At 41.4% G+C, this 14771-nt stretch overlaps 1 protein-coding gene across 2 annotated transcripts in view; it reads left to right on the top strand.

Annotated features, from left to right (window-relative positions):
* Smyd3 (SET and MYND domain containing 3) overlaps window positions 1-14771 on the top strand; it is a 564386-nt gene that overhangs the window by 111203 nt on the left and 438412 nt on the right. For both annotated transcript variants that reach the window (XM_021197509.2, XM_021197510.2), the window contains 3 exons: window positions 4398-4505; window positions 5812-5869; window positions 9952-10088. In XM_021197509.2, coding sequence (XP_021053168.1) covers window positions 4398-4505; window positions 5812-5869; window positions 9952-10088 — 303 coding nt within the window. The remainder of the gene's footprint in view (window positions 1-4397; window positions 4506-5811; window positions 5870-9951; window positions 10089-14771) is intronic.

Here is a 14771-nt window from a genome sequence, read left to right as displayed (position 1 = left end):
ATAAATGTAATACAAAAGTTCAGATAACCATTTCTATCTCATGAATAGACAGTTTCTATGGAAGTTGTTAGGGCATTTAAACAGGTATGTTTGGTGCATGTAGGGTTATTCTAGGTTTGAGATTTTTAGCCTTTCTCAGACCCACCTCCACAATTTATGATGGTTATGTTTATTGCCCTCTCTACTATATTGAAATGAAATTATACAGATAATGCAGTCTACGTAAGTTTGTATATCTATTATATACTTTAGTTTACTTTTTTTGCTTGTTTGTTTTTGAGACAGGGTTTCTCTGTATAGTCCTGGCTGTCCTGGAACTCCCTCTGTAGAGCAGACTGGCCTTGAACTTAGAGATTTGCCTGCCTCTGCTTCCTGAGTGCTGGGATTAAAGGTGTGCACTACCACATCCAGCTCAAATTTGTATGTTTATAAGGAGAAAGAAAATAAAGAATAACAAAAATATTGTGTCTTGTTATGTAAATAGTTAGGCTTGACTAGACTGGAAGACATAGTTATAGACTGATGCAAATATACAGAGCCACTCTGAGAAGGAAGAGGAGATGTATAACGGAAAGTCTGCTGGATTGGCAAATCTGATACAGCAGGAGCCTTAGTGGATACAGCTTTATAAAACATGAACTGACTTTAGAAAAATTCTCAGTCTTCCCTTAACTTGACAACAACAAGATTCAACACTGTTAGGACTATGTAAAAACAAGCAAACCAAAATTTATTCTAGGCTGAGCCCATTAGAAACATCTTTACCTTCACAGAATATCTCGAAGGACATATGAAACTGAAACTTGTGTTGCCTTTGGGATTCGATTTTCTCTTGTGGAAGTGTCCTCCGTGGGAGGTCTGAATTCTCATTTTCTGCTAATTAAATGTCAGTCATGCACTACAACATCATACCAAACAAAACCAACAGTTTCCAGGGCACCTTTCCTTCAATATTGGTACTGTCCTCATCAGAAACTGCTCATGTAATTAGTTTGTAATTTATAAATACTGTATAAGTCACGGAGACTTGGAGTTTCTGGTCTGGAATACTCTGACACATGGAATTCTATTGCAGATTTTGACTTCCTTTTCTCATCTGAAACCCAAATCTCCTGCTGTCTTTGCTTCCTAATGCAGTACTTGTTTTTCCTTGATCTCCCATGGTCCTTTGTACTTGTTGTATAGCATTGTTAATTTTGATCTTTGAGAACAGAAAACATCCCAGCCAGTGTTGTGAACAAACTTAACTGTGTTCTTGGTTGGCAGTAGAGGGAGAATATAGGGAAGTTGGCCATCCTTTGAGAAACCGGTGGACATGGAAGTCCAGTGTGCCATTAAAGGGACAACCAAGGGGAGAGAGGATAGTGCCGGCGTTTCCGAGTGTCTTTGCACAGAGAGTTGCTTAGTAGACTCAGGGGTGGGCTTCTGTTTATAAGATTTATGCTACGAGTCCAAGCGGCAGGCCTGAGAGAATACTGGTATAAAAACCGTATTTTTATCATCATGGTTAGAAGAAATGGCATGGACAGAGACTTCCGTCTAACATGAAGCAGTTCCAAGTGGCATGGTCACGTTCTGTGTTTACGACGAACGATTCGATCCTGCTTTTGGGTAGACTAAAGCAATGAACATCTGTGATCCTCTAAGCACAATGGAAAGATAAGCAGATTGTTCGTTATTTTCATGGAATGAAAATGAGGTAAGAATAGAACGAAGGGACATTCTTCCTAGTGTCTGTTTATTATTTAGATAGAGCAACATTAATTATGTTAAAGACCAGATGTTACTTTTGACAAGAATTCTCTAAACTTTAGATGCTTCATTTAAACCAGTGCCAATTAACTGGTTAATTGGTCAACTTTCTGAAGTGTGTTTGGCTGCCAAGTGTCCAAGCTGATCCTATCTTGATGACGATGATGGTGATGATGATGATGATGATTGTCCATTACATCCCCATTGCACTTTCCCCTCCTTCCACAAAGAGCAAACACAGTATAACAAGTTACGTACGCTAAGACTGGGCACAAACCCTCCTGTCAAGGCTGGATGAGGCAACCCAGGAAGAGGAAAAGGGTCTCAAGAGCAGGCAAAAGAGTCAGAGCCACCATCCCCCACCCCCACCCCCACCCCCACCCTGATATCATAGTTTAGCACTGTAGTTTCTTGTCTGAATAAAGGGCTCTGCACTGGCCTGCTTAACCTGTTTTAACTGGAAGACCAGATGAAGTACCGACTTCACATCTTAGTCAGTGTATACCAGCGCAGTCCCCAAGGATGGCTGGCAGTGACAGTCATGGGATTCTAATTGCGTCTCATAATTTACACAAGTTTGTTTGACTCATTTGAATGTTTAGTAGGTAAATGCATTTTGCTAAGCAGGTTACTGCGTTTTTTTAAAAAACTTATCTGACAGTGAAGCAATATACTCTTTGAATAACTTGTACATCTTTGTAACTGACAGTTGCTAGCTAGGTCAGTACTTGTTCCTACGCAACAAGCTTTTTTGTTCCACTGAATTAGATACTCCAGGTAATGACTGGTGTTATGTAGCTGCCCAAGATGCCATTATAGTTGTAAACATAATCATTGTCAAAAGACACAGTCCAGTATGATGATCAGCCTTCTTGGAATACATTCTCCTGTGATTTACTATTTAGTAACATATGTCTTCCTTTCTACCAGATGAGAATTATGGAAGTCATTATGCTCTGTTTCTGCCTTGCTTATAAAGCAACTTAAATAAATGTACAAACATGGCAGTCATGTAGTGGCCATGTGAGCATGCCAAGGGCTTCACTATCCTTGCTTATATTTAGAGAGTTTGTTTTTAAGTCCCAGATCATGAGCCTTATTATGTTTCTGCTGTTACAACCTATTTCTTTCTTTCTTTCTTTCTCCTCCGTCCACCCCAACCCCCTACTTCTAGACAGGGTTTCTCTGTGTAGCCCTGGCTGTCCTGAACAGAGAACTCTCTCTATAGACCAAGCTGGCCTTGATCTCACAGAGACCTGCCTGCCTCTGCCTCCTGAGTGCTGGGATTAAAGATGTGTGCCACCACTGCCCAGCAGAAACTATTTTTTGTGTGACGTTCATTGTCTCATGAATCACAAGTTGACTTGAACATAGTCAAGGTGGTCTCGAACTCCTAATCTGCTTTCTTCAGCCTCCTGAGTGCCTGGATTACATTAAGATAGCTCTCTTTTTCTTTTTGTTCTTTTCTTTTGCTTCTCCCTCCCCTCCTCCTCTTCCTCCCCTTCCCCCTTCTTTTCCTTTTCCCTCCCCCTCCCCCTCCCTCTCCCCCCATCCTTCTACCTCTCCCTCTCTCCTTGGTGGCAGCAGGACTTGAGCCAGGGCTGCTTCATGCTCAGCTCTTTGTCTACTTCTTTACATGGAACTAGCGTAGTCCTGCTGGGATGTGAGTGAGGTGTAAGCATTGGAATGAAGGATGACAAAAAGTGTCAGACAGTGATCATCTTAGTCAACATGGCTGCACGGGGTTGAAGTGGAAGTGGTGGGCTTGCAAACTCTGTTTCTCTAACCCCAGCTTCCGAGGGGCCTGGCCAGGCTGACCCAGGAAATCTTTTGTAGCCAAGGGCCCACGAGAACACAGTATGAGTTAGATGTATGATTTTTATGTGTGTGTCATTAGATATGTCCACAATGGAACTTACGAGCCTTTGCTCTGGCTGTTGCCCTGCCCCCAGGGTGGCGTCCTTCCCTTTAGTCCACTCACACCTAGCTTTGTGACCTAGCTCCAACGCTGTTCCTTCCAGCAGGTCAGAACATTTGTCTTCCAAACTATACACTTTTATGAAAAGGAAACTTTTATAGTTTAGCCAGGATATAAGTATGACCTCATACTGTCTTGAACAAACTGGATATTTATGATTTAGCTCCTTTCTGTGATGCCTTTGTGGTGTGTCAATACGTAGTCTTTATAGTTTCGAATCTGTCAGCCCACCTGGTATATCTGACTTTTTACAGCAAAACTCACAATTGCTGACTTCTCTGTTTTGATTTCCCCTAGCCCCATGATTAACTTTTCTAGCTTTGGGTGATTCTTTCTTTAAAATACTATTGTATATGCTACCAAATATTGAGTTTAAGTACTAAGAAAGGCGCACTGGTTCTTACTATAGAGTCTCCCAGCCTTGTAATGACCAGAGGGCAAATTTAAGGACAACATGAAGCCGAAGTGTTTGTGCCTTTGATGGCTACTTTCCTGAGAAAGACTAAATTCTGGATTGTATGCAGTAATGCAAAATGAATTTTGCATTTTATCGTTCTATTTAGGCTGTTTAGAGTGAATTCATGCTGGTGATTCTCAGTGTTCAAAACCGGTTGGAATGAAAGTTGACTTCCATCCCTGATGCCTTTCCATGCTCTTGTCTTCACAGAAAAAAGCCTGGCCGGACCACAGGCGGGAATGCAGATGTCTTAAAAGCTGCAAGCCCAGATATCCACCGGACTCCGTGAGACTTCTGGGCAGGGTTGTCGTCAAGCTGGTGAGCACACGTCAGGAAAGGGGCCTGGGTTTGCTCTGACGAAAGCAGTTGCTGTTCCTGTTCATATTTAAGGCTGAGACTGCACTCATGTTAAGGGGGATGGTGGATTATCCCAGGCAGTGTGTTAAGATAAGAAACTATTAGCCATTGGCTTTATGGCAGTGACGTGCATAGTCCCTATCGATAGAGATAGTATATAATCTCTTTCTTGAGTAGAGTCTTGAGGTAATATATTAGCAACTAGTAGAAACTATGTTTCCTTTGTAACTTTTTCCTAGGAACCCACTGCATGTATGAGTGAGCCTTCATTGTTTTATCAAATGAGGACATAATAATATATTAAATTGACAATTCCTCCTCCTCTTCCTCCTCCTCCTCCTCCTCTTCTTCCTCCTCCTCCTCCTCTTCCTCCTCCTCTTCCTCCTCCTCCTGCCCCCTCCTCCCCCTCTTCTTCTTTTAAAATAGAGCTAGGATTTGTCTCTGTCTCCTATAATACAGCAGAATCTGGAACCCTACCCTGAAGAAGCTTCTAGATTGTTCCATGAGTGCTGTAGCATAAGCACTTCAGATTTTTGTAGGGCCTAATTTTGTTTCTTCACTTAGTCATTAACTTTCGAATTTTTATTTTCCTTTTTCTCCACCTCAAACGTTTATAGAGGCTTTTATAGTGGTAACTTCTTATAAAGGAGCTTTTTATTTGCAGATAAAACTGCTTAGGTGAAGTTGCAAGTTAGACTTTAAAATTGTTACTAAGCAGTTTCAAAAAAAAAGTGCTATAGAGACCTGGAGGCATGACTAGGGGGTTGGGGTGGGTGTGGGTGGGGTGCTTGCTGTCCAGCCTGATGATGGTCTGAATTTTGTTTCTGGGGCCTATCAATCAATGGGAGGAGGGGACAGATTTCTGTTGCCCTTTGACCTACACACACACACACACACACACACATACACACACACACACAAAAACCACACACACAGACAAATAAATGCTTTCAATGTTATGAAGAAAAGCGATATATAAAAAAAAATCCTTTAAAAATGTAATTGTAGCTGGGTGTGGTGATTCACACCTCTAATCCCAGCACTCATGAGACAGGAACAGGTGGACCTCTTGTGATCCAGGCCAGCCTGGTGTACAGAGTACTTTCCAGGACAGCCAGAGCTTCATAGTGATGTAGTGGTATATCATGTCTCAAAACAAGCAGTCAAGCAGAAACTTTCATCAGAATAGCCAAGTGCAGGCAAAGCTGCTTACTTATCTGTTGAGGCACTGACCTTGTTTCTGGTGTTTTCTCCTTTTCCTTCACAGATGGAAGAAAAACCCTCAGAGTCAGAGAAACTTTATTCATTTTATGATCTGGAGTCCAGTAAGTGATTATTAATTCTATCAGTTATCTGCTGAACTCTCCCACCCCATTTTTTCTCATCTTTTCAGAGGTTCAGTCCAGGGCAGCTGTTCTCAACCTATTGGAAAGCACATATTTCCAATGGTCTTAGGAGCTGAGACACCATTCAGTAGCAAAATTACAGTTATAATGTGGCAACGAAAACAATTTTATGGCTTAGGGCGGGGTCACCACAACATGAGGAACTGTATTAAAGGATCTCTGCCTTTTTTTTAAAAAAAGATGAATTTATTATATGTAAGTACATTGTAGCTGTCTTCAGACACACCAGAAGAGGGCATCAGATCTCATTATGGATGGTTGTGATCTAGCATGTGGTTGCTGGGATTTGAACTCAGGACCTTTGGAAGAACAGTCGGTGCTCTTAACCACTAAGCCATCTCTCCAGCCCTAAAGAGTCTCTGCCTTAGGAAGGTTGAGAACTACTCTCTAGAACCTCACTCATGCTGAGCACACAGTTACCCACTGAGCTGCCTCCACAAACTGCTTTTAATAACAACTTTGCTCTTCTGTGTTTATTACATGAAACAAACGTAAAGAAATGTTTTGTTTTTATAAACAGCTAACACATGATTTTGTTTAGTAGATTCTAGGGTAGATTGGGCCACATATAGGTTTGTGAAGATCTACAGTAGATAGAATAGTGTAATTGAGCTCTTGGACCCATCTGCATAGGGAAACTGTGCTAGAGGGTTGGTACTGTCAAGAATTAATAAACTTGGGAGAATGTTAGGTTTTTTTTTTTTTTTTGAGTTCTTTTTCATGTCTTTATTGTAAACACTATACAGGATTTTTTTTTTTTTACATGAATAAGTGAAACTGCATTGAAAGTAGGAAGTTCTGACCTTTCAATGATAGCAGAAGAGCCCTTGCTTTATTCTTAGACACCTCGAGCAGGAACCATCAGCCAAGCTGTCCCTTTTCTAGTATCTGTCTGGATTGTGCTTATCCAAGTGAGGTTGAGTTGAACATTTAATGATCACTTCTAGGATGCTCCAGCTAGAATGACTCCCGCGTCCGGAGATCTTCCTCTAGTAACAGTCACTCCAGGCACCCTGCACTGGTCACCCTTCCTGACCAAGCCTTGGTGAACTTTTTATGACCCTCTAGCTGTTCTCATTCAAGATGGGAGCGGGAACACCACTCTATGAACTCAGAAAAAGGTGTCAGTTGACTCGGGCCATTTTTTTTTGATTGGTACAAATGCAACCCTTCATTTGCATACCATACTTCCTTTGTTCCTGGCTCAATCAGCAGCAGGCTGGGCATCTGCTTTTTAAGTCAGCCGGAAGACTCCTTCCTGTGCTGTCGCTGGTGATTGTTTTTTAACATTTAGCCCAGTTAAAAGCTTTTTCCAGATGGACTTCTCTTGCTTACCTGTGATTTTTATCATGGGTAGAATGGACTGAGCTGGTAACACCAGGAAGAGGTGTCACCAACTGTGAAAAGGGTAGGCTGACGAGTGACTGGCTCAGGGGCAGAGAGTAAAAGCAGGCTAACTGTTGAAGAAGCCAAGACTTCAGAAGGCAGCGGGCAAGAGACTAGGGGCCTTTACCTCTGAAAGAGTTCCTGGCAAGTTGCCTCACCTTGAAAATAAAAGGTTCCTACATCTAATGTGCCTGAGCTCTATACGGCTGACACTGGGGTCCTGATACTCGAGAGCCGTCATACCTAGCTGATGCTGACTGATGGCAGCCGCTGTTGTGTAGAGATGTTGCATAGAGCCAAGGATTTTGCTAGCCATCTTGTGTTGGTGTGGCAGCACTGAGTCAGGGCTGTATTCCTCTAAGCTGTGTGGTAAATCTTCAGCTTTTAAGGTCTAGAGTCATGCACCTCTAGTTCTTCAGAATTGAAGCTATAAACTTTTGAATCTGTTAATCCAACCCATAATCCTTTGCCATACGAGGGAGTACTCATGATTTCCTCATGAGCAGAACTGGGAGAATCTCTGTTAGTAGCATAGCTGTTAGTCTAACTGATCCTTTGTCTTCTGTTTCTTTTCTTTCATATTCTCTCTCTCCCTCTCTCTCTCTCTCCCCCCCTCTCTCTCTCTCTCTCTCTCTCTCTCATTTCCTTTTCATGTTAGGCAAGAGTGACATAGTGAACAGGGAGTGAATAGGGAGCCCCACAGTGTCCTCATGCCTTTAGATACTAAGGCAGGTCTCGGGTACAGAAGACCTAGGCTCTGTGACGGTCTTGGGCATTGTTCTTTCCCTCAGCTGCCATGGTGGTTGCCAGTTTCCATGGATGCCCTAAGGCTCCCCAGATGTGAGCTCAAGCACAGTCGTGATTATTTTGCTTTTGTAGAGTCAAAGGTCTTCTTTACTGAGCTTGTAAGTGGTTCCAGTCTCAAACCAGCTAGAACTGGTAGACTACGTTTGTTACACAGTTTACCTACCATTCTGGTTGGAGTTGAATGAGAGGATGATCTCAGCTTTACATTTCTGGGCCCTAGCTGCCAATGGTAATATATTGTTATTTAAGAAATCACGGGTTAATTATTCTGTTGGACAAATAATTTCAAGAAAATATATAAACCTGACATGAGGAAGAGTGTTAGTTCAATTTGATGTGTCTTTTCAAGTTTTAATAGAGAACTAATTAGTCATTTTTCTTTGTAGTACTGCTAGATAATTAACACCATTTACACTGAATTTGACTATTAACATTAGCCCCGCTCAGTAGCAAGCCATTATATTGCCTTTGGTGAAATATTCTCAGATGTTATTAGTCTGATGGTTCACACTCAGCCTTAATATGGCTTGTGTAGTAGAATTTAAACCAATGTTCAAGGAGGTCATATTAACTTTAGAAAAATATGTATATTTTTTTATAAAAATAAAATTGACATATAAAGTATTTATACAAATCTATGGAGTCCAGGATATGTAATATAATATATAACAGTAAAAATAGGGTAATTAACATTCACATTTCAAAAATGTATCATTTGTATGTTTTGGAACCCTTTGGAAGTTTAGTAGAAATGACTCAGCACAATTATACAATAAGTAATGATGGTATCAGAATGTCAGAAATTTATCGTTTTTATGTTGGGAACATTTAGGCAGTTTTTATCTAGTAAGGACTTAGCCTGCGTGCTGCAGAATGGCAGTACTGAGTCCTCCTAGCTGACTGCACTTTGGCCCCCACTATCCAGCCTTCCTTCATCACTGCTGTGTCCTCTCTTACATCTGATGACCACCGTTTGACTGTGATGAGATCCTCTTCTGTCCTGTCGTGCAGAGACGTTTCACTTCTTTGGCTATATTCCTTCCTATATATTGTGTCACATCTTGTGTCACAATTGTGACTTTAAGTGTTTTGTTTCTTTTGTTGACTTAAGTTTGCTATGAATGTGCAAAAAGTCTTAGTAATTTTTATGCCAGTTTTGTATCCAGAAGCATTGCAGATTCATTGTATCAGTCTTAGCTCTTTTCTTGTGTCTAGAATCTTCCTCTTTAACTGAAACATAAAGAGAAGAAGCCGGGCTGCCTCCAGGCTTCCCAGCCTGGAAATCCCTCGAGGTTGAGATTTCTCAGGTCATCCATATTTCTGTTATGGTTCACATTTTATATGGCAAATTACAGTTGCTTAAACTCCATGTGAACTTTCAATATCTTGTTTTCTGTCTTTTTAACCTTTCAGATAATACTATTTACCAGTCACTTGTGACCTACTTTTGAATTATTATAGGAAAAGTCAGTTTAAACTCACTGACTTCATTGGGATTTATGATGGTAGAGTTGTGGTCTACAATGTAAAAGATCTGGCAGTGTGCAGCTGATTTTGGTTTATTATATTTTTAAAATCTGTATGCATCTGTTTATTTTTTGATAGCCATTTGATATATTTTGTGGGTAAAGTTGGAGAGAATTTAACCAATGTAATATGTATCATGCTTTGTAGTTGTCAAAAGAACAAGATTGTCAGGATAAATTGCATGACATGAAATACCTTGTTTAATAGCCAGCATTTGAACACCTGAGATTTTTTCATGACATTCTGTAGGTGATTATACTATTTGTTTTCTTTATAAAAAGATATTAGCAAACTCACTGAAGATAAGAAAGAGGGCCTGAGGCAACTTGCAATGACATTTCAACATTTCATGAGAGAGGAAATCCAGGACGCGTCTCAGCTGCCGCCTTCTTTTGACCTTTTTGAAGCGTTTGCAAAAGTAAGTTTGAAGCTTCTTCTCTTGGCTGATGCTGTAAGTCAGTCCCTCACCCTTTGTTTTCTTGTTATTTGCAAGCATGCATAAGCCTTGATGGGGTATTGAGGACCACTAATGCCCTGCATCACTCCTCATCTCAACAGGGAACGAAAGCTCCTGCACTGAAAGGGTCTTTATCACTTTTCTGTTTGATCAGTATTTTTACTTGGAGATTATTCGTTGCCAATACTGCAAATATCCCCATCAGAGAATCTGTTCCCTTTTTTCAAAAGAACACAGCATATATATTTCATTACTTTCTACTGAATGATTTCACTTTATTATTGGATTTATTCTTTATGTTGGTTGTTTTAGCTAGCTGAAACAATCTATTGGAATCTATTCTGATTAACTGATTTTTAAATGATATGAAAGCATGGTGGTTTCTGACTTAAAACAATCTAAAGAGCAGATTAGTGAAATCCGAGGTTAGGATTAGAAAACAGATTTTTTTTTTTTTTTTTTTGGTGGTCTGTTAGTGGGAGCTAGGCGTTTTCTTCTGTGAGTTTGCTTAGGCACAGGCAGCCGTGATACAGCGGTGTGGGATGGCTTGGACCCAGGACTCCACACTCTGCTCTGGATCTGTTGTCTTTGTCCACTTGTTTTCAGTGGTTATCACATTTTACATAGGGAGATGACCTTGCCTCTTACCTTGCAATTTGTAAAACACACATTTTATAATATCCCATGTTTATTTTAAGGTTTGCTTTCAAAACCACCTGTTTTTTAAGAATTAAAATGTGATTATTTGGAGCACTAGAGATTTCTTCTAGTTCCCCCCCCCCCAAGTTATTTTTATTCTGTAAAAAGTACACCCAGTGATTTTCTGATATTGTGACCACAGCATTATAATCTTTTTTGTCTATAATTTAAAGTTGATTTGAAATACAGTGGCTACTCTGATTGTTTGTTTCATATGTTTTTGAAAAATTACAGCCTTTAGTAGTTTTATACATACAGTGCTTACAGCTTCTGTGGTGTTAACACTGAAATGATGGCTTTTGCCTTATGATGACTGGTATATCATTCCTCACATTAGTAATGTGGCTGTCCTCCGGTGTCCTCTGGTGTCATTTGTGTTGTTAAAAAATCTTGTATAAAGTGAGTAATTGCGGTTAATGTTCACTTAAAATATTGCTAAATTTAAAATGTGAATCATTGCCTTATTCCTGTTGTTTATTGTTAAACATTTTGTTCTGTTTCTTGAGACAGAGTCTCTCTGTGTAGTCTTGGCTAACCAGGAACTTGCAGAGATCCACCTGCCTCTGCCATTGAATGGATTATAGGCCTGAGGCAGCATGGCTTGGCTCTTTAAGCCTTTTCTTTTCTTTTTTTTTTATTTTTTGAGACAGGGTTACACTGTGTAACAGCCTTGACTCTCCTGGAACTCACTTTGTGGACCAGGCTGGCCTGGAACTCTTAGAGATCCACCTTCCCCTGCCTTCCGAGTGCTGAGATTAAAGGTGTGCACCACCACACCTGGCCTTGTTAAACATTTTTAACGATACTTATTTTATGGAACTTTTTCCATGTTGTATATGAGGAATATTCTGGCATTGTGATGAAAGACCATTTGTTTGGACAAACTTTCAATAGTAATATCTCCTCTTTCCCATATACTAGTAGTTGTGCTTGTTATAAAAGTGGAGTGGGACTGAGGGCAGGGCTCAGGTAGAAAGGTATATACACACAAGCAGACGCTTCTCCCTTCCAGCCCCAGCACACATACAGACGCTGGCTGTGGGGGTGCATAAGAAATGGTGACAAGTGGGTCTGCAGGGCCACTGCAGGGCCTTCCAGTCAGGAAGTCCTAGGTCTCAGTGTAAGAGTCTGTCTCAAAAAACCAAGGTGGGTGCTTCCTGAGGGGCGACAGAAGAAGCCACACCATGCAAATGCGTGCACATACGCGTGCACAAACATAAGGAAACATATATATCATTGAGATCTTGGAGAATAATTGGGCTTGGATGTGTGTAACTTTTGTCTGAAAGTGAACTTTAGTAGAAGTCAGTGGAGAGCAGATGGTTAGCCTGATGCTCCTGTACTACTTCACCAAGGTGTCACCTGTGGCTGACCTTCTGCTTATAAATTCCTCTGTAGAAGAGATCCCTCTCCGGCTCTTCCTTTCTCAGGAAAATGATCTTAATCAAGCTAATTAGTGTTCTGCAAACCACAGAGAAGAGCTTCGCAACCCAAATCTCTATGTTTGAGGAGCCTGTGTGTCCTTTCTAGTACAGTGGGCTTGGGCAGAGGGCGCTGGGCAGAGAACCTCCCCCCACTCTGCTATCCTGTATCCAGTTTACTCTCATTTTACAGTTAGCCAGAGAGAGAGAAAATGGCTGCCACCACAGCCTGTGCCCTGCAGTAGGCTGCTTCTGCGTGCCATGTGCAAACTCAATTCTCAGGACTTCTGCCCACATTTGTCTTCCTTGGTCTTTGAAATGGGGCTTTCGCTGACCTCCGTAAAAAGACCGTGTGTTCTGGTTTGGTTTTGGTCTCTTTCTTTTTTTGTATTTGTTTATGTTGCATGTCACTATTGGACTCAGTAAACTTTTGTTTTGTCACCAAAGGTCCACAGAATATTTTGGTAACGGTTAATCATGTTTGTTTGAGCTGGACCTGGTAGAGGACACAGTGGCTAATTCCTCAGAGCTTTCTGTTCTGGTTGCTTTAGGTGTTGAACCATCTGGGAGTTTTGGTGGTGGAATAATGGCTTTCTTCTGTTAGGTCTTAGAATGCAGAATGTGTCTGTTTCTACAGTCTTGGTTTTTGCCTGGCAAGATTTCCTCAGCACTCTAAAGACCTCTTTCTTGTCACTTGCTGTTTAGCACCAGCATTGATTTTGCTTCTACCACCCCACATAAGCACACACATGAACAGCAATTAGTTTGTAGATCTTCCGAGTTTCTCCTGTGATGTATATATCCCGATAAATCCCAATGAATCTGTAGCTTGCTTGTAAAATTGAGTACTATGAAATATATCAAAACAGATTCTTTTTCCCAGTTCAGATATCAGAGGCCCCACATGTAAAAATAGAAACTGACCTGAGTTTGAGAAGAGAAGACATACTGGCAGATTGTCCACGGTGGTCTTGGAAGGCTGGGTACGGAGAGTGGCAGTGCTGGAGAGCTACCACTGAGGCTTGGTGACACACTGACCTCCACAGGAGAAGCCTGAAAGGGGTAATCTGTGGAAGAGAGGCTCAGTTGTGAGACATTCCAGTCAGTTGGAACAAAAGCTGGATGGATGTTTGCTGCTTTCATAGATGCTGGCCGCCACTGGGTCTCCAGAATTATCGCCCAAGAAGAAGAGATACCTTGAGATCCAGTGGATGATGGAGAGGCTGGAGAAATCACAAATTCCTTTAACCGTGTAGTTTCTTTTTAAGTTTAAGTTTATATTAAGTTGTGTTACATATATGTTCTTCAGGCTGTAAAACTGTGACATCTCAGGATCAGCAGCAGGTGATGACTACCTTTCCCAACAGTAGAGGCAGCTGAAGGCACAAGGGGGCTGGAGATGTCAATGACTCACCAAAGATAAGGGCCTCCTCTCCCTTTTGTCTCCTTCTATGCGAGCCCCTCCCTCCCCCTTCCTGCCCCTCCTCACCCCCCACTTCCCCATTCCACACACTTGTCTTCTACTTTTATTTCCTCATGAAGTTTCTAGTTAGGTTCTGAGGTGAATTCTTCCAGGAATAACAAGAGCTCTAATGACGTCCTCAGACCAAGTCCTAAACATTTGCTCCAAAGGCAGAAAAGGAGTGTACAGCACACTCTAGTTACTAACTTACAGATCAGAAAAGGTCAGACACCGAGAGGACCGGTTCATTTATTCATTTAAACATTTGTTCTTTCATTTTATTAGTTTATGTGTATGGGTCTCGCCTTCATGTAGCCAAGTGTACCACATGAGTTCTGTGCGTAGGCCAGAAGACAGTGTCGGATCCCTTGGAACTGGAGCTACAGATAGTTTTGAGCTGCCATGTGGGTGCTGGTAATCAAACCTGGGTCCTCTGGAAGAGCAGCGCTCTTAACCCCTGAGCTGTCTCTGCAGCTCTGAGAGGACAAATTTAAAAGGAGACCGTGTGGTCTAGCAGTTAAGTCATCTTCTTCAAGCAAGAAGTGAATTTCTCCTGATCTGTGTTTATCTGTGCATTTGTATATGTGTATATATGTGTCTGTGTTTATTTGTACATAGGAGTAATAATATCATCTTCTTTGTGGATAAAACTGAGGACTTAAGTGTAAGTTGCTTGGTAGGATAGCTGGCACACACTAGGAATGACTGCTGCTGTTGCTCTACCTCCCTGTGTTATTGGTATTTGAGTATAAAATGTCAGCGTTTATGCCTCCCAGTGCTGTCATTCAGAGCTGAGTACAGGCGGCCACTGATTGTAAACCAGAGTTTCAGACGGCTGCTCGCTGCTGCGCTCAGGGCTGGTGTCTCTTGAGATGCTGTGAATTACCTGTCTCGAGGAGAAGACATTTCGCAGACAGAAAATAGTATCTCTGCCCTCGTAAGCTGTTTTTGTTTTAGTCCAGAGTTTATTGTGGCAAAAATTCACTTCAGCCTTCACTCGCTGTAGCACCCTGATTCCTGAGCGATTTTAGGGCTTTCTGTAGGTGCTGTTAAAAGCAGGTT

The sequence above is a fragment of the Mus pahari genome, chromosome 5 (assembly GCF_900095145.1).
Source record: "Mus pahari chromosome 5, PAHARI_EIJ_v1.1, whole genome shotgun sequence".
Taxonomy (NCBI): Eukaryota; Metazoa; Chordata; class Mammalia; order Rodentia; family Muridae; genus Mus; species Mus pahari.
This window is presented reverse-complemented; position numbering and strand designations above follow the sequence as displayed.